Source organism: Letharia lupina (genome assembly GCF_014066315.1).
Source record: "Letharia lupina isolate WasteWater1 chromosome Unknown contig_6, whole genome shotgun sequence".
Taxonomy (NCBI): domain Eukaryota; kingdom Fungi; phylum Ascomycota; class Lecanoromycetes; order Lecanorales; family Parmeliaceae; genus Letharia; species Letharia lupina.
Window position 1 is genome coordinate 944,573 of NW_023502975.1, and position 19,075 is coordinate 963,647.

General features: G+C 46.6%; 7 protein-coding genes across 7 annotated transcripts; 3 read left to right on the forward strand and 4 right to left on the reverse strand.

The window, feature by feature from the left end:
- Positions 1-2,094: 2,094 nt before the first annotated feature.
- Positions 2,095-2,846, reverse strand: HO133_009135 (uncharacterized protein; the record flags this gene model as incomplete). The annotated part of the gene is made up of 2 exons (XM_037299996.1): positions 2,095-2,141; positions 2,198-2,846. 2 exons carry the CDS (start codon positions 2,844-2,846, stop codon positions 2,095-2,097), a joined length of 696 nt encoding a protein of 231 aa, XP_037154822.1.
- A 1,423-nt stretch (positions 2,847-4,269) lies between these two features.
- Positions 4,270-5,627, forward strand: HO133_009136 (uncharacterized protein; the record flags this gene model as incomplete). Its single annotated transcript, XM_037299997.1, has 2 exons — positions 4,270-4,504; positions 4,777-5,627. 2 exons carry the CDS (start codon positions 4,270-4,272, stop codon positions 5,625-5,627), a joined length of 1,086 nt encoding a protein of 361 aa, XP_037154823.1.
- Positions 5,628-6,394: 767 nt separating this feature from the next.
- Positions 6,395-7,775, reverse strand: HO133_009137 (uncharacterized protein; the record flags this gene model as incomplete). Its single annotated transcript, XM_037299998.1, has 7 exons — positions 6,395-6,662; positions 6,771-6,866; positions 6,923-7,299; positions 7,353-7,420; positions 7,471-7,507; positions 7,563-7,582; positions 7,634-7,775. 7 exons carry the CDS (start codon positions 7,773-7,775, stop codon positions 6,395-6,397), a joined length of 1,008 nt encoding a protein of 335 aa, XP_037154824.1.
- A 959-nt stretch (positions 7,776-8,734) lies between these two features.
- Positions 8,735-9,694, forward strand: HO133_009138 (uncharacterized protein; the record flags this gene model as incomplete). The annotated part of the gene is made up of 2 exons (XM_037299999.1): positions 8,735-8,861; positions 9,177-9,694. 2 exons carry the CDS (start codon positions 8,735-8,737, stop codon positions 9,692-9,694), a joined length of 645 nt encoding a protein of 214 aa, XP_037154825.1.
- Positions 9,695-12,607: 2,913 nt separating this feature from the next.
- Positions 12,608-13,499, reverse strand: HO133_009139 (uncharacterized protein; the record flags this gene model as incomplete). Its single annotated transcript, XM_037300000.1, has 5 exons — positions 12,608-12,673; positions 12,724-12,735; positions 12,795-13,135; positions 13,189-13,261; positions 13,329-13,499. 5 exons carry the CDS (start codon positions 13,497-13,499, stop codon positions 12,608-12,610), a joined length of 663 nt encoding a protein of 220 aa, XP_037154826.1.
- Positions 13,500-13,770: 271 nt separating this feature from the next.
- On the forward strand, positions 13,771-14,126 carry HO133_009140 (uncharacterized protein; the record flags this gene model as incomplete). Its single annotated transcript, XM_037300001.1, has 3 exons — positions 13,771-13,820; positions 13,902-14,033; positions 14,090-14,126. The coding sequence occupies 3 exons, from the start codon at positions 13,771-13,773 to the stop codon at positions 14,124-14,126; spliced, it is 219 nt and encodes a 72-aa protein (XP_037154827.1).
- Positions 14,127-14,500: 374 nt separating this feature from the next.
- Positions 14,501-16,721, reverse strand: HO133_009141 (uncharacterized protein; the record flags this gene model as incomplete). Its single annotated transcript, XM_037300002.1, has 3 exons — positions 14,501-14,686; positions 14,748-14,871; positions 14,926-16,721. The coding sequence occupies 3 exons, from the start codon at positions 16,719-16,721 to the stop codon at positions 14,501-14,503; spliced, it is 2,106 nt and encodes a 701-aa protein (XP_037154828.1).
- Between the last annotated feature and the right edge of the window lie 2,354 nt (positions 16,722-19,075).

The following is a 19,075-nucleotide window of genomic DNA, read 5'->3' on the forward strand; positions in this document are numbered from 1 at the left end:
CTGATATTATCATAGCTGGCACTACTATGGCTGGCACTATCATGGCTGGCACTACTATGGCTAGTACTATCATGGCTGGTACTACCATGGCTGGCACTACCATGACTATCACTACCATGACTATTACTACCATCGCTACTGTCGAAATGTGGCCCCCGCGCATCCCAGCCACCGTGTTCTTCAGCCACCTGATTTTGTACTGTATTTAGGACCTGGCCCCGGAGAGGTTTTGGAGAATCAATCCGTCCGTTCTACACATCACATACCTGATATTTTAACAGCTACCACTACCATGGCTATCACTATTTATTATTCAAATAGCCTACTATCATATGGTAGCTATGATAGTGGTAGTCATGATAGTGGTAGTCATGGTAGTGGCAGCCATGGTAGTGCCAGCCATGGTAGTGGCAGTCATGGTAGTGCCAGCCATGGTAGTGCCAGCCATGGTAGTGCCAGCCATGGTTGGCCAGAATGATGACTAGAATAGCTACTTATACTTCTAAATATAGAAATCCCAACGGGATATCCCATATATATACCATTTCATGATATGATATCACAGATATACCATACCGTGGTATATCCCGCCAAGATCCCGAACCCATACCAGAAAAATGGAATGATATCCGACCCTACCCATATCATACCCGGGTACGATATGGTATTACTTGGTATGAAATATTCCATAAGATATATCATATCTTTCCGGCCAGTATAATAATATAATTAAATTTTAATATAATATATTAAAAAAAGATTTTAAGTCTATTAGAATATTATAAATAATTTATATAATTTATATATTATCGATAAAGCTACGTTATATATTACTATAATAGCTATAATTAATATAAAAGATCTTAATAAAAATATTATATATATAATTATATAACTTAAGAGTTAATTTAATAGAGTAATTTTCGAGTAATATATAAGAATAGTTAAAAATATTAAGAGAAATAATATATTTAATAAGAAAGCTACGTAATAATTAATATTATAAGAGAAGATTTAAAGTAAAGATAAAATACGTACGCTACGTAATAAGACGAGATAAGACGAGATTCAAGATAGTTAATATTTTCTCGCTTCGAGGCGAGATTTTAACGAAGTAAAGTCGAGTTAAGATAGATTTTTTTATTAAGATAATAAGAATATTTTATTATCTTCGCTAAGCGTATTAATTAGATTAATTTAGAATTATTATTCTTATAATCTAGCCTTTTCGCTTGTTTCAACCCACACATTGGCTTGCAGGTGGCGTACTGGCCAGATGCAAGCGACTTGGGTCTATATGCTGTCTTTCACTTTCCGGGTATACCTTCTGCACCTAGGCTTCGTGAGATAGCCTTCGGTATGAGCTTCCGTTTTCAGTCTCTCATACGAGGCTTAGCCGCTTGGTTCTGCGGGAGGTTGTCGAGGCTGAGAAGATACTGTGCGTTGCTAACGAGCGGTCCTTGGATTGATTCCTTCTTGGATTTCCTTTCTTAAGTAGAAGAGCTTTAGACTAATACTTTGAGTACAAAAGATGAAAGGACTTAATGATTGGGTAAAGAGACGCTGCCTACAGATTTTGAAACAAGCAAACACAAAAAAGGGCGAATTGTTCAAGAGACGAGACCTTTCTTTACATCATTACTAGGGCATAAGGTGTCTATATATGAAGAACTGAGAGGCACAATCTACGGAAAAGAGATGGCTGTGTAGGGTGGCCGTCCTTTATTTTGATCCTTTTCAATGCATGAAGACTGCGAAATTAATACTTCAAGGAGATGAAATATGTAAAAGCACAATATCTTTGGGAAATTGACCCGTCCCGATTTGCTATCTTGCTTTCCGAGCAAGCTTGTCACACCTTTTAGTGACTATACAAGGGTATTCTGCTATGAAATGACAAATGCGCATGAATTCAGTGCCTAAGCGAACCAGTCGAAATTTCTCTCACGAATACTGTGCCATTACATGTGCATATGAAAAACCATACATTTCAGGACAGAGCCCATCTCGTAGTGCGAATGTCCAGATCTTGATATGTATCTTGGGGAATCACATGGGTATAAGGTGACATGTTAGTTGAAGAACATGAGCGAATCACGAGAGCTTTTGGCGATGAGATGTTTGGTCAGGGTGAAAGAAGTCTAGATGAAGTATAACATTAGACCTTTGCACTGTGGATGGGGGAAGCAGCTCCTACCTGTCTTGCCACGCTTGCAATTGATCCTTGATCGCAACGTACTGACACGTGCTTTTTGCCTTCGTAGCGCCTCTGCGTCGATCCGTTTCACGCCTTTCGAAATTCCCATTGCCTTTGAATCGCTCGCGCTGAGTGGTGCTTTAATTCTCGATTGCTTTGCGCATTTTTCATCGTCCAAAGAAGTCGACACTGTTTGTTTTGCGCTCTTGCTCTTACGTCCGAGCTTCCTTTTCCGTGGCTTGTTCGTTGCTTTATTTCTTGGTGGGTTGGAACTTTGATGATGATCTGGTAGGTGTCCATCGGACGCATTTGATTCCCCGCGTCTAGTCATGTTGCCCCCGTGCGCAGGGCTCGGCGACCTTGATAGTGACGATTCATCGATGAACTCTGGATAGTACGGAATGCGCATCGCATCCATTGAGTAGTGAAATCCACGCGGTCCATTCGATCCCGTATTCGTATCCCAAACCCATCTTAGAAATTCAGCTCTAGAGAGATGGGTCTCACGAGCCTGAATTTTGTTACCCTTTGCCAGCTCGTCTTTCAGGTATTGAAAGAAGGGTGAACCTGTTTCTCTATTGGCAACATGGTAACGCTTCCCAAGCCAAGCCCGTACAGCCTTGACATCTGTCCAATCGGGTTCGGACATAGTGTATTATGAACGTCGTACTGAATATTGTAGTAGCTGAGCGAGAATGGATATTCCCTTTTATTGTTTCCGATATGAAATGGTATACGGATGTCGACACCAGAAGTTCTGAACGCCAAACCTTGTATGGCCCACGTAAAACCTCTTTGGCTGGGACTGAATCCTAAAATATTCTCGAAATCGTAATCAAGATACCCAATTCTGACGTCGATCTTCTTAAAGATCGTCACTGAATTGCTCAAATAATTGTTTCAAGATTCAAGTCACAGCCCCTAGGTGTTTCGCGCCATCCCGATACATTTTTCAGCAGCTAAAATTAGCCGCCGCCAATGAGATGGTCGTATAAAACGCTTCGAGTCAGCACATCCAATAAGACTGACTGCCGCAGCTGAAAAGACTCGGCTAGCCGTATCATACATTTATAAGGTACCTAGTCATACGGTCAGCGGGACTCAGCCTGATCTGTGCGCTGCCGTTCCATTGGACATCGTTATGACCTAATAATTTACAACCCCGCCACCACATACTTGGGTGTCACCCCCGGATGCAACACCCTGGCAGATGCAACACTCTAATGACTCGTCGCTTCACAACTGTATATTAAAACAAACGAAGATTCAATTCCAGATCATGAAATATCATTTCTAAATCTTCAAGAATTCTTAAGATAATAAAATACGCTTCCTATGATCTAAACTCTCTAAATTTATTATTCTATTAAATAGTTTTACTACTTTAACTCCGATTACAAAAAAGATTAAAAACTCAGAAATTGTATTTGATAGTTTATAATTCATTCTTTATATATATTTTTAAAATACTGTTGTGGAGCAACGAGTTATAAAGATTCAAATTTAGAGTGTTGCATGTGCCAGGGTGTTGCATCCGAAGGTGACACTAAGTAGCCTCTACGAGTTCATCTTGGTCCTGGAAGTAGTATATTATGGTGTAAAATATATCCAAATATAGTCTTCAGCGCTAATCGTACGAATAAAGCATTGAGCTGGTCACATTCAATGCATGTGAGAATCCGCGATCGACGCAGATGTACGCTGTGCCTTGTCTTTTAGCAATCCTACTCTGATCGTTTCATAATTCTCGTAAATCTGCCATTCGATATGCAGGAGTTGTTCCATGCTTCCGTGGGTTTTGGACTTCACCAAGTCGATGCTCCTCAGCGCTTCACGTGAAGAGGGGGCAATGCATAGACATGGTGTGCAGCATTCATATGAATCATTTCTCACCGGGCGGTTAAACGCTTCGAGGTCTCTTATCAGCCGTTGCGTTATTCAAATATATCAGTATTCGCTCTCAATTTGACACAAGATACCGGTCTTCTAGCTCAAAGACCTGCACTGACCTAACATCTAAAATTCTTGTCCTCACGCTACACAGATTAGCCCACTGTCGCCCTTACCTTCCGATGTCTCAACCAACGGAATCGTTGGAGCCTGAACCCTCATTACTCGACTACGCTCGAGGGAGACGCTTGAAAAATGGCGGACAAGGAATTGTCTACCAGTATATCAACCGTCAAACGGGGGCCCTCTATGCTGTCAAAGTCATGGAGTACAACCATGAAGAACATTACTCACAAGAAAGACCACAGAGTGAGATCAACATGCTAAGGGAGACATGCGTCACAGCGTTTAACACACGTAGGCTTCCTTGTCACCCTGTACCATTTCAGAGGGCTAAGTTGAATCATAGGCTCACCTACTTCGCGCGGATGCAGTCTTCGAGTACGAAGACGGCTTTGCAATCATCATGCCTTACTTTCAGCGGGGTAATCTGCGACAAAATCCTCCTCGCCTGACCGAATTGAGAGAGGCTGTACGTCAGATTCTAGAAGCTTTGCGTCACTTACATGAGAGAGGTCACATTCACCGAGACATTAAACCGGACAGCATCCTCGTGTGAAATGAGAAAGACCAGCCTCTCGATCTCGTCGTCGCCGATTATGGCTTGGTATCCTTGGACAACCCGGTCTCCTTCTGCGGATCACCGGGGTATGCGGCGCCAGAGGTAGTCCGAAATGGCGCTGTCCCGAAGAACCAACGCCGTCCCTATACTCAAAACCTGGACATCTATGCTTTAGGCATGCTACTCCTGGACATTCTTGGCGTCAATCCGCCGAAGATGTGGATACAGAATCGCAAACGGTTCAACAAGTACATCAATGCACCAATAGCTGAACAGCTAGATGCGAGCGAACCAGATCAGATCGACCGTTGCGGCGCTCTATCGACAGTAGGCAGCATGCTACATTTTGACCCCAGCGATAGACCTTCCGTAGACAAATGCCTACGCCTCCCATGGCTTAGCGAAACAATAACGACACCGCTAGCAGTACAGCTACCTGGGACACCCTCAAAGCCTTCCGTCGTTATTCCTCTAGCGAGTCTTCCAATAGCCAATGACGAGACATGGTGGCACAGCAACCCCCGGGCAGTCACTCCTACACAGCAGGTCACACAGGATAAAAAAGTTGGCCGTCACTATGATCTTCGAAAGAAAAGGCAGGCAGAGCGACACAATCCAATCTCGGTCCCAAAAAATAACAGAGTTCAGAAAAGGCATTACGAGTCACTACCAACCCCCAGACTGACGCCGGACAAGAAGAAGAAAGGTCAAGAGGTCCACAACTCCCAGCCATTAGAGACCCCCAAGGACAGACACTTCGGAAGGAGGCTCGCTAAATTTGCGTCGAATACCGATCAAGAGATCTCCCAGGAATCCAACAGCCTCCCCACTTGGGATAAGATGGAACTGTCTGATTGAGTACTCTCAAGATTAGCCCTAGCTTTACTCTGTAAGACCTTCTCTTTTGGTTCTCATGTGTCTAAAAACGCTCGCATGACCCAAGTTCTTGCTCATTATTGTCTCGCCATGCATCGATGCTTCCTACATGTTCATTTTGTGGAACGTGTACAAGTACCCAGACCCCCAAGCCGGGCCCCCCAAGGTCGCTACCGACGACACCCCCGTGAGCAATTTAAGAGAATCGTCTAATTCCGAGCCCGAAATCAGGCTGACGTTGATGAATGCCTCCCTAAAGACTTCCCGTCGTTGCCAACATGTATCCGATATCGAGTGCAGCTTCCGGGCTGCAAATTGCTGTAAATTACGCAGTATACGCAACTTGCAACTTGAGATTTTCTCGCGGGTTCCTGGTTTGCCGATGTAGTTGTATTCTTTCAAAGACGCATTTATAGTTCAAACTACATAGATCCAATTCGCGACTTTCTTCTACAAGTTAAAGATAACGATGTTCACCAGCATATTTTTTAAGCACTGTTAACCACCAGGCCCTAGGCCCAAAAATGCGAGGGTATCGCGCTTCATGCACGAATACACCCTATTAAGCCCTATAAGCTTAGGTATCTGTCAGAATCAGGCCTGACACATATCGCAATCACATCCATGCTTAGGTCACTACGCCCAAAACTTGGCCTCGACGCAAGTGGAGGGCCGAGACCCACAATAGAATATAGACAGACGGACCGTCTTCGACGAAAATGGCCGGCCACCTAACCCTCCGTGACTCTTTAAACCTCGTGCCCTACCCCCAATGCCCCAGTGAATCCATCCATCTCAGTCTCTTCGTCTCCAAGAACCATGAATCCCCTCCCTCCCGTGTCCTGCTGCGCCAATGGGCCGGTATGACTTCGTCTCCCGGAGGGTACGGCCGTCTTTCGATGCGATACTGAAACCGGGGATGATTTTTTGAAAATGTAGTTGGAGGCGAGGTATCTGAAGAAAGGTTTGAAAGCGGTGGTGCAGCTGCATATGAGCCCGGTGTTGACCTCGAGGACCCTGTGAATTGTCAGTCGCTCAGGGTTGCAAGAATGTGAAGAGATGGAATGCTGTGTCAAGACGCAGTGGCGTGGATGGTGAGTACATGGTAGAGAAAGAATGACTCACATCCAGAGCAGGTTCTTTCCGTCATACCATATGATATCGGTCGCGGAGTATCTACGAAGTAGGAAGGCATAGCGAACGAGGGCAACGACAGAGGCACTGGTGGGTTTTAAGCTTCATGTCACGGAATAACTGCGTTGGCGGTGGACCCTTACATGGCTCCACCCATGAAAATGAGGATGACACCTAGCTTGTTTTCCCGAGATAGCTTCAATCGCCAGATCATTGGTAGAGGTAAGATAAAGATAAGGACATCTGTGATGAAGTTCATCGAACCATACAAAAGGTCTGCCTTGGTCGAGGGGATACAGTGACCGGGATTCATTGAATTCCAGTATTTGTCGATCGGTGTGCAGCCGAATATCAGAGTCAAAAGATTGCTAGATAGGTAACCAAAAACGAGGAACATGACTGTCCAGGTAACGTATCTAAACGGCTTATGCACATCGAAGAGACGGAGATAGAGAAGGAGAATAGTAAATTTGTACAACCATAAGGTGGAAAGATAGACGGCAGAGATGATAAAGAGCCACTGGGATGAAACTGTTGTCAGCAATATCAGAGCAAATGCCGAGAGTCTTATACCTTGTAATAGAAAACAAAGCGATCAGGTGGAACGTCGGCAGTGTGCCAACCAAAGCCATAATTCGTTCCTAGAGCTTGGTGAGCAGGAAGGTTTACACTTAAGGGGCAACAGGTATACCTAAACCAACAAGAACACTGAAGGCTATGCAAAATGGCTGTTCGGATCTCATTAGTAAGGCTACAATGAGTAAAGGCTAGCGTAAGCATCACCAAAGTAACCAAAGAAGCATCTGTATTGTGTGAGAGTGAGACCGTAAAAAGAGAAAGGTGAGGTAGCTTACAGTCGTCCCGGCCAATGGAATGAGTAATGAAGATTCTGGTCCAAATACGGATCGCTGCAAACAGACTGGAGAAAATAGGAGCAACGATGCAAACAACTACAATGGTATGTTGCTGGGTCGAAGGATTAGTATTGATAACCATGGCTGGTGAAAAATTATCATAGAGGTAAAGAAATAATGAGAGAGCATTGTCCGGGTCACAAAACATTTATGGCTGGGAAGACACAGAGGCAAGGACAGATCGTCACGAGCGTTCTCCGACTGGATCCGACTGATCGGTACAAGGCTCTGTACAGGAAAAAGGAGGCGAAAGCCGAGGCATTTGACATATGAGTCTGTCAATAATGGATGCATACGAAATCGACATGTATTTCTGCCATCGATGCATGTAGAACCTTTCTCGGACCATAGATACCGTGCAACAATAGCCGTTTTGCTGCCCATGTCCGTATTTATTTGCTTAAATTGAAATCCCCACAGGTAGGTGAATGTTTTCGACAATTTCAAAGGAGCTGAGTACCCTTGTGCTTAGACATTCGACAGGCTCGAGGGAGAATGTGCATGCTTGTTGTAAATTCCTCGGTGCTGATCTAAGTAGCAATCGCACCACCCCCTCCCACATTCTCATGTTGTATATGATCGACTTTGCAGGGAATCTGCATGTATATCGATGGAACCTTCCGAAATGAGAGAAATCGACAGCTTTAAGCGGCGAAGGATCTTGAGACAACTTATTCGCGCATTGCTCTTTACATGTATGAGACTTCGAGGGGCACTGGCCATGTAGCCAAGGACTCAGCTGCTGCAAAGAATGACCTGCATAGACACGACGTTTTCACTTGTTACTTCCGTGTCTTGGCTTACTGGGGAAACTTCTTCATCTGGCCGAGCCAAAGCAGCCATAAATAGATTCGAGCTCCGGAAATATCGGTGTGGATGAGAGTGACGACGGTGGTGTCCCCATACGAAGTTATTTTCGTCGGAAGATGTCATGATACCTTAGTACGGCCTCAACCCCGCGATTTTTTGATTTTCTCTCTTCTTTAAGGGGCGCTTTTTGGGGCGGTAATCCTTGGCGGTCACTATTGTACTCTTCTTTGCATGGTCCTCGAGAAGAGTGCCCCAGAAGAGCGCGACTTGAAGGGATCAGATCATGGAAAAATCAAGAACCAAAAATCGCCGATTGGGATACCGTGCATGAGTGGTCGCCCACCATGGGCCAATCAACGTAAGCGGGATTGGGAAAGTCCGGGCCCCTTTTTGGTGCGCTTATGTGCCCGCAGGAACAGGCACAGTGAAGCATGTGATGTCGATCAATAGCGCAGGATGCAGAAAAGGAGGCCTGAATGAATGGTTGGGGTTGCCTAATTCCTAATGAAAGTACCGTATAAACTGGCATACAAAACACTACATCGTTATAAGACATCTTTGCATACAAAATACTGTTCCAAATGACCTTTTCAGACGTAGGCCATAATCAGACCGTAGGATAGCAGTCCCACAGCCTGCTTAGTAATGATACTTAATCTTTATATGAAGCTAGGTTGCTCCGGGCCGAAGCGACTTGGTGGAGTAGCTAATCACTCCTCCGGAATCGCTGATCCTATAAGTGATATCATCGCACCAATACTCAAGTTCAAGCCTACTTGGCTTCAGATTCAACGTCAGCTGGGAAATGGAATGCAACTCAGCGATACTACAGCTGGTCGAAGGATTGCTCAAGACTTGTCCGGGAAGATTCGGAAATACCAGGAGAGCTTCGACTCGACATTAGCCGAAATCCAGCAGTCACACGAACACAAAATACGGGCCGCTTTACAAGAACAAGCTAACAAGTTCAAACAAGATCTTGCTGAAGCCAAGCATGATAGGGAGATGTTGAAGGCAGACTTTGAGAAGAGAGTCAAGGCGGACAATGAGCGGCGTAGGAAGCTAGCGGAAGAACAGCGTTCACCGGGAGATTGGCAGTCAGGGCTCAAGAACGCTGCAGTCGCTATGGGGATGGCCAGCTTAGCCGGCTTCGCCGCCTATAAGTACCTCAATGGAACAACCATGAAATAGTTGGTTTCAGGTTGAGGTAAGAATGTCTGCGCTTTTCAAAAGTCATCAGGTAACAAATATCAGGGATGCAGAATATATAGGCGTTCGAAGTTGCTCAGGAGTGTTCGTATTAAAGTGGCGAGTTTGCTGTGAGATATAGAAAGCGTGTAGAAGTCATGAGGATCGCTAGAGAAAGCTAAAGCTCGGCGGTCAATCAGCATGCAACGAAACCTAACACTAACCGATAAATTACAAGCTTTCAATCACATAGACTGCAATTGTTGGAGCGGTTCAACAGCCGATACCCATGATGGGGCCCAGTGGACTCTAATTCTGCTCGGACTTGGGGGCCCTTCGTTTTTGCATGCCTGCCTAGCGAAGTCTTGACGATCTTCCAAACTTGCTGTGCATAACGGAGTTCCTCAAAAGACAACCAACTCGGCGCCCATTGCACCAAATACCGCTTGGCACACTCGGCACGCAATCTTCGACCTCGGTCGGGGCGCCTTTGTAGTATTTTCTCAACTTCCCACAACCTGCCCAGGGATTCTATCGCATGTATCTTTGAGGCAAATGCGTCCTCAGGCAAGGTCCGTGTAAGTATCGGTGTAAATGTGTCATCGGTAAGCTGAGAGGCAGATTCTCCTGCCCGCGAGGCGGAAAGAGTGACAGAAATGTTGTTATCGCTGCTAGGAAATGTTGTAGAGTCATGAGGCAAGGCGATTCGACCCTTGGGGTAGAGTCAGTGAGTTGCTAAAGACGGCATTCATGACAGCTCACCATGTTGTTCCAGCTCGTCACATCCGGATGTCACATCCTTCGTCTCGTTGAGTGCCGCTTCTCCTCTCACGAATTCAGGCCACCATTTGGGCATCCTAAAGACGGGGGACTGTGATATGCTGGGATGCATATCGCAGAAAGGAGCCATTTTTCTGGAGATCGGTGTTAATAGATAAAATCAAACCAATTTTGTTGAACGTGCCTTTTGACCGCCATAGTCGCAGTAAAGGGTTCGTTTGAATGTGACAAAAGGTGCGTCCTCCGTTGGCGAATGAGAGTAGAAACTCAGGGCGTAGGCAGGTATTCATAAGATCCTCAAATTTACACAGGTACGCTCACATCGGTCGATCTACCCTCGATCAAGCCATCAGCTAAGGGAACGAGTAATCGATTATGCTCGTGAGTTGCACAACTGGAAGGCTGAGAATCCGTCTTGGAAGCTCAATCTTCGCGGTCGAGGCTCATGGCTTGGAGCAGACAGGCCCATGGATAGCGGCAAAGTGCAGCAGCCACGTCACTCCCTCGTTTCAACCAGCACCGATCACGAGAGTAGCTGCGTGCACGCACTGCACGAATCTTAGTAGATCACAGCAGACTGATGCTCGCATATAGGTCTGAAGACCTCTGGCGGTTGCCTAGATCCAGATCTGATTCGCCGATGGAGCTCACCCCCTCTCGCTCCAGGATGCAGCCTCTACTCCCTTCACCTTCAATATAGTCCTTACTCCCAAACTCTGAAACATCAGAAAAACGAGTCCGTGCCCTTGCCCAGAGTCTATTTTTCAATGACGATAGGATCGCGGAGCTCGAGTGGCTAGTTTCGAAAAGGTGGGAGTGAAATCCTGGTTCAGGCCTTGTTGGCGAGGAAAATCCATGTCTATCGCAATCAAAGCATACAATGTCGACGCCGCATGTATTAGCTGCGGTTGATATCGCCGCAAGTATGACCGTGTTCAGACAAATGCCCGTGCCGTGTTTGAACCACATCAGCGTCTGACCGTCGCTCAATTCTAGCCCATATCGTAAATGTTTGCGAAGCCAATCAGGCAGCTGGCGGTGTTGTTGATGGGGAACGAAAAACTTAAACGCGGCAGCCACAGTAGATCTCGATCGTGAAGTAGACACGTCGGCTGATGGAGGCGCAGTGCAACAGATCGGTGCCGCCACCTGCCTAGACTGCGCCTTTGGTTGGAACGGCGCTGAGCAAGTCGGTCAACGAAGCCATAATTGGACACTTCATCCGAGCCCTGTCAGTGGGCGGGGGGGCAGTGCATTTTCAGTGACGGTCGTTCTGGGCAGGTCTTCTGGCGGAGGCGCAGTGCAGCAGCTCGACAATAGCATTGGCGGCGTGAATCGTTGGGGACTGGAAATTTCGATCCTTGACCCAACTCTCGATCGATGGACGCGGCGTGCGGGAGACAAGGCAGACATGACGTGGGGTCCAGAAAGACGGTCTGACCATTCGGCGATGGTGCGCAAGGACGAACGTGATGGGCAAACAGCGAGGGATGTCGAGGGGTTTATATAATCGTTCTGATATTCCGTGCAATAGCGCTATATCCGATCGGGGGTTAGCGTGGCCGCCTTGCCGGGTTTCGGTAATTCACGTAGGTCGGATGGAGGCGACAACCACCAGGTGTCGACAGAAGTCTGAACACCGAGGTTTACCCGGCTACTGGAGGCTTTCCCACCACCAAAACAATTAAATATTCTTCTTAATTGTCCACACCACACAATGAATACACCTCACACGCCTCCGCGTAATCCTCTCCTGGTAGACGTATTAAATCGACATTATGGTGATGTAATGAAGGAATATGTATATTAGATTCTCAGCTTTCTCCAGGTAGCCGGGTAAACCTCGGTGTTCAGACTTCTGTCCACACCTGGTGAACCAGAAAAATCAGAGGCAGCTGCAGCCAATCAAATCATTGCCTGACTTAGTTATGCCTTGGCGTGTCTCTTGAATTACTCGTGGTGCTTGAGCTCTTTCGTATTCAGAGGGATGTTTTTTACAACGATTTGACTATTGATCTTGTGGATATTATGCATTGTCATCTCACAAAGCTCTTTCTGAATATCGCATCATGTTGGACATTTGGTTCCTTTGTGGGCTCCCTTAGAAAGTGAACACAGAATACTCTAAGAACGCGATCACGCCCAAGCCATCAAGCTTGCAGCAGGTGGCAACCAAGCAGACCTCGGCCCCCCCAATTGCTCCTTGGAATCAGTTGCAGCGTCAATTCTTCTGTGTTTCGAACCACCTTCACAACGACGTTTCGCTAGACGCAAAATGAGGTCAGCGAGAGCTTCGGACGTCAAGGGCGAGAAAAAGGCTTACCCCTTGGTTCCTTTGAACGATCTCCGCGACCTTACCCAGCTTCTCGTGATTCAACCAATTGACGTCTCCGAACTTCCGTATCCGGTCACCAGCTTTCAATCCCGCATCATCTGCCGGACTCCCAGGCACAACGCTATTGACTTTTGCAAAAGGTGTATCAATCAAGTCTTGATCCGTAGCAGCGCTCCCACTTCTCAAAGGCCCTTGGCTGGAGCCTGAGGCAAGTGAAGGATTCGAGGCTTGATACGAAGCATGGTGTTCATGTAGACCCAGTTCGATTTTTGACATCAGAGTCTTGTAGTCGTTCCGTAAATATACTATGCGTGCTCTTGTTGTTCGTACTATACCCTGTTGGCAAACCAGACTCCAAATTTGTTGGAGGGAGGCTACGCACTCTGGGCGATGTCGAGGTCATCTCGTGGGTAGCCGTCAAAGGTTGTAAGGGTGGTGTTCATGTTGACGCCATGCTGTGGAAGAAAAAGATCAGCCAGCTGCTGGTCTCATGGGTAGAGATCTTTATAAATCGTAACACACGCTGTCTAGAACGCTCCCCAAAGCAGTAAGTTCCTCCTCAACTCTCGTTTTCTCAGCAATCAGATCCATTAACGAGAGCTTGTCCTTGCCCACGCCATCTGCGGCTCTCTGCCCTGTGGTAGGTCCAGAGGGAACCGTGGGTGTATGTATGTCATCCATATACAATCCCATGCTGTCTGTCAAAAGACGAATATCTCTTAAGAGAAAGTGTAAATAGCTGGTGCAGCGGAAAGCTCCAGACTAGCGCGCTTTTCGCGGCTGTCGACGAACATCTCCCCGCTCAAGCTTCGACCAAATCCTGTTCTGTACGAAACTACTGTACAATCCCACGATTCTGCCTACATCCATCATGCTCCGCCAATCCATCATCCAAACCCTTAGACCAGGTTTCTGCAGCGCTGTATACCCAACCAGCCGAACCCTCGCCACCACCGCCAGCAGAATGGGCGAAGGAGACACTGGGGCAACTAGGTCTGGGGGTTCTGCTCAAGGGTAAGTTCTTAGCTCCGGAAGCGTTTTCGAGAATCACACTTCGATGTCGTGCGTTAATGCTAATTCTTTTCAATAATAAAGGGACGCCTTCAGCAAACGCGAGCAAGCCGACGAGAACCTCTACGTTCGTCGACAGGAGCAAGAGAAGCTTCAACAGTTGAAGAAGAAGATTGAGGACCACAAGAAGCATTTGGATGATCTGGATAAGCACGTGTATGTATCATATCTGAGGGGGATGAGGGATTCGGGAATACTAATCAGGTGCGCAGGACGGATCAGATGAATTCGGGTTCGGAGAAGAAATAGGAGGGAGGTCTGGAAAGAGGGTACTTGTGAGGTTGACAGAGGCAGAGGAGAAACGTGTGAAGACTGGTAGCTACGTGTACTCGATGCAGGAGGTTCCTATTTCTGTGTGCCGAGCTGTTTATAAGCAGTAGCAAGGTGCTAGTGCAATGTACACCTCTCTCAAAGTGATTGACACTGTGTTTGGTATCAAGTTCTATCGACCGCTCGAAAACAGCATCACAAGATTAAACATCTCATCATAATCTTACACGGAGCCTCGACATAAGCAGATGCTAGACAATTGCGGGACATGCCTTAGTTAAACCGTTTCCCGGTCCTTTATGCTTTTTGTTATCTGGACGATCATATTTCAAATCCTTTCCTGCAAACCTCAATCATCTTCGCCCCATGTAGGATCGATAGAAGTCATCAGCGGCATCACTGGTTGGACCACTTAATGGGCCGAAGCTGAGGCCCATCCTCTGCGCTTCTTGCACCTTCAACTGAAGGGCAGCGGCACCTTGATCAATCTGCTGCAATTGGGTAAGATGGCTGTTGAGAACTCGGACGACTTGGGTGAGCTGCATTAAGACGCAAGGTTAGCTATCATTGATTGGAAGATGAAGGCAAAAAGAAACTTACAGGATCATCTGCTTTGCCTGTCTTGCTGAGAGTAGACGATGCATCGTTGATCTCTTCGATCATATCGGTCAAATCCTTGCCCATTTCGTCTAGTCGCTCGGATAGTTTAGAAGCGATTTGGTAGCTTCGGGACATTATCAGCACAATTTTTCCTACAAATTAAGAGTGTTGTACATACGTTCTCTCCCTCTCTTGATCGGGCGCTGAGATAGTTTCACCTTGGCCACCTTGCTGGCTCGCTATCATCGAGTCCACTTCCTTCTCGTAATGATCAAGCCACGATTCCAGTGTTTCTTGATCGCCCTCGACAGCACTCAACTGCCTCTCAACCTCGGTGGTTGCTCGCTCCGCTTCCAAAGTACTACCATACAACTTCTGAATTTTCTCACTGTTTTCCACGAGCATACGATCCCACGTTGCTACTTTGTCGGCTTGCTTCTGGAATTCTTTTTGGTACTTTGATAGGTCAGAGGCCCATCTCGTGATAATATCATCCATAGACTTGTTTTTAAGCCGTGATTGGGCAGGTGGTGGGGGGCCGGCTATTGACGCCCCCAACTTCACATTCGCAGCTCCGGAACCTTCAGCTGTGGCAGTCGTAACGGGCTGCGTTGGTGCTTGCGAGATCTCAGATGGAGCGGCGGATTTCGCAAAATTATCGAATAAGCTTGAAGTAGGGGCGGACGCTGACGCTGATGCGGCTGATGTGCTTGTGGCTTGAGAAGCGGTAACAGGGGCTTTGTCTTGCGGTTTCCCTATGTTGGGAAACAGACTACTAGAGGGAGCATTAGTAGAGAGTGCAGATGTGCCCGAGCTTTTTTGTGGACTGCTAAAGAACCCAAAGGCATTTGGTGCTGTTGGTGGTGATGATACAGGATTTGTTGCGGATGGTTGAGGTTGGTTAGCTCGGAGAAAGCTGAATTCGGGCTGGGAAGCACTCGTTGTTTGTGCAGAGGACGCGGTGGCGGAAGACTGTCCACCAAGGTTAGGGAACAGACTCGAAGCCTTTGGCACTTCGGATTGGGAATGCTGCGACGTAGCGGGCTTAGTCGCTCCTGTGTCCTGGCTTTTGTTCATGTTGAAGAGATTTCCTCCATCGGGTTGAGCCGATCTCTTATTGCCGAAGAGATTAGAAACACCAGCGCTTGGTGTGGATCCAAAGATACTGGGAGACTGCGCAGTAGATGTCGTCGCAGGAGCTTCTTTAGGCTTACTGGCTCCAAAATCGAACCCACTAAAGCCGCTGGACGGTGCTGCTGTTGAGCTAATACCTGGGGCGGACGATTGACTGCCTAGGGTTGCAAAAGGATTGCTTGCATTCTGTGGAGGTTTACTGCCAAATAACGCGGATGCGCCGCCAGCACTGGTGCTTGGGGGTGGTCCGGCAGGAGTCGTAGAATTCCCAAAAAGATTTGTGGTGGGTTTGCTGGTTGGTGTGGTGGTATTTGTCTGATCTGCGGAAGATGTGTTCGAGCCTAGATTGCCAAAGGAGAATGCCCCGGTGCTGCCCGCGCCGCTAAACACACCAGGCGTTTGACTCGGTCCAGTCGTTGCTGTTTCTGAAGGTTTGCTCGGCGTAGAGAAGCCAGTGAATCCAGAAGAAAGCGCGGCGCTGCTTGAGGGTGCATTGTTCCGTTGTCCTGCCTGCCCAGTGCCAAAAAGTCCACCAGAAGTATTGTTGCCTTGCGCCTGGCTAAAGCTCCAACCAGATCCACCCGCAGGCTTGTTTGACTCTCCACCGAATAGGTTGCTGCCACCTCCTCCGCCACCAAAAAGAGAACTCCCTCCGGCCGTGGTTGTGTTGCCGAATGGATTTGCAGCCGACGATGCAGGAGGATTGACACTCGATCCGAACAGTCCACCGACTGGAGTCGAGGCAGTGGTATTTGTCTGGCCGAAGGAACTACCAGAGCTTCCACTCGTTGCAGGTTGACCGAAAGAGAACGATGTGGTAGATTTTGCTGGATCAGACATGGTGTTTGATAGTGGAGGTGTCGCTCTGGGACTCAGCAATCTGTTAGCCGTGGTTCTTCGAAGAGGCATCTTGGGTTTTTGGAGAGACGTCTGAGGTTGCAGGCGATTGTACTTACCGGGAGGAGAAAGAGGGATGCCGTGACAATTATGGTAGATTCTGGATGTTACGAGTGAACACTCCAAAGCGGGACGCGATATATTGAACGCGAATTGTGCCAAGCTATACGAAATGTACCACGATCTCACCCCTATCGAGTCTAAGGTGAGCGCCGCCTTATCAAGGATTGCGGTGCCAAAAGACCTCACTACACTAGTTAAATGAAATGGCGATTCCTAAAACTCTCACATCTCATTTTCACGGTTGCAAAGCCAGACGTAGGGCACATTTGTGGCGGTAATATCACCATAGCAAGAGGTCAGTTGGTCTGAAAGTTTCACATCACACTCATAGCAAGAACAGATTCGGCAGATTTTATGTATAGAGGTGCCATCAAAGCCCATATACAGAAGTTTAATGGGAAAGGCTGAGCCCCTTCAATAAAGCCTTTCATGCATGCTTGACCCGGGACAATCTCCTTTCATTTCAGTCATACCTAAAGACTTCCGCAAAGCCACCACCAATAACTCAACAGATGAAGCCTCCACCGCCGCCAACACTTCCCATCGTACAGCACCTCGACACATCGGACTGCACACCTTCAGGGCACATTTTGCTCTGTTCTCAGAGTCGGTTGGAGGTAATCCTCATACCACTCCCCCCAGCAAGAATTGAGTGCCCCATTAGGCCGGATTAGGCACGCTCCGCCAAGTTTGCATGAACGACAACCATCGGGCAGCGCGGTTATCTATTGTGCAGAAGCCTTTCAACTCTGTACTTTCCCTTTCCCGCGCCCGCAAGAGGAAAACCAGGTATCTTACGCAATCGCCGGCGAAGATGCTTGTCATTTGTTCCAAATAGATATATACGATGCTGAAGAACCCTTGAGATGATGCAATTATCTGCATATGTCCCAGAATGTCCACGTTGCAATCTTTGCCATCTTGGATCTTTTGCCACACGGAGGGCCAGCCTGCAGTTGCCGCCTAGCTTTTCAAGCTCCCCAGTCATACAATCAGTAACCACAGGGACAAGTTTAGCAAAGAGCAGATCCATCAACCTTTCGAGTAAAGTATGTCGACCTTGGCGCGGACAGAGTGGGAAAAGAAGTTTGTATCGAGGATAACGTGGTAAAGAGGACCAAGTGCTTTATTTGCAGTGAAGAAGAGGTTTGACGGAATTTGGGGAATGTGTTGAAGTTCACGGCTCTCATGCGCCTTCTGTGCCTTTGGCTTGAGGTGAAATTGTCAGCCTACCGGTTCAATTGTCATATAAGATACCTCATACAGACGAAACGTCCGCAAATTCTCATTTGGAACCGTATCTTATAAGCGAAGGGGCCTTATGACACTGTGGTATCGTATGACCTAGAGTGATCCCACAAGGTCCACAAGGTTCTCAAAGAGGGCCTTATGTTGAACCAACATCGCCATACTACCAAAAATACGATTTTTAGCGCTCCTTCCAGGCTGTCTCCCCACCCAGCGTGGTGGTGTCTGTTGTATTCTATCAACCCCACGGGACTACGATCTTACAGTCTAAGAGTACATAGCCTACGTCTGGAAATGATCATTTTGGACAGTATTTTATATGACAATTAAACCGGTATTATTGGAAAGCTTGCTTTCTCCTGGCTCAAGAATAAAATCACTTCTATGCCAAGCCTCGCTGTGAGATCATTCTAGGAAACTCTTATTTTATTAGGAAGTAACTAAGGATTTAGTAAGTCTTAGCTAGAAATATTAAATTTTCTCTGATTTTCTCTATTTCTCTCTATCTCTATCCCTACTATAATATATCTTAATTAATTTTAGATTTTGGCCTCGCATCCTCTGTAGCTCGACGTATTATAAATCGACATTAAAAGAATTATTAATAATAAAATACCGAGCGCGCTCTCTTATAGTTATACTCTCAAAATTAGTTACAATCTTAGAGAAAAGCTTAAAATCGATAATAACATCGATTACCTTCGTGTGATATCGTATTATAATCTCAACCTTAGCTTATAACACCTTAAAATCTTTTCTAAACTACTCTCGAAGGTATTAATTCTATACGTATTATCGAGATATAAATAAATATCTTTAAGTCTAATACTTTAGACCTCGATATTAAACGCCCTATATTCGATATTTATAATATATATCTATAAAAAAATCAAGGTCTCGACACTCTAAAACGCGTTTACGAAAAAGTCGAAATAAGTCGTTTTTATCTTTAATGAGAGGTTGTCGAGAATTTATATAATAATTTT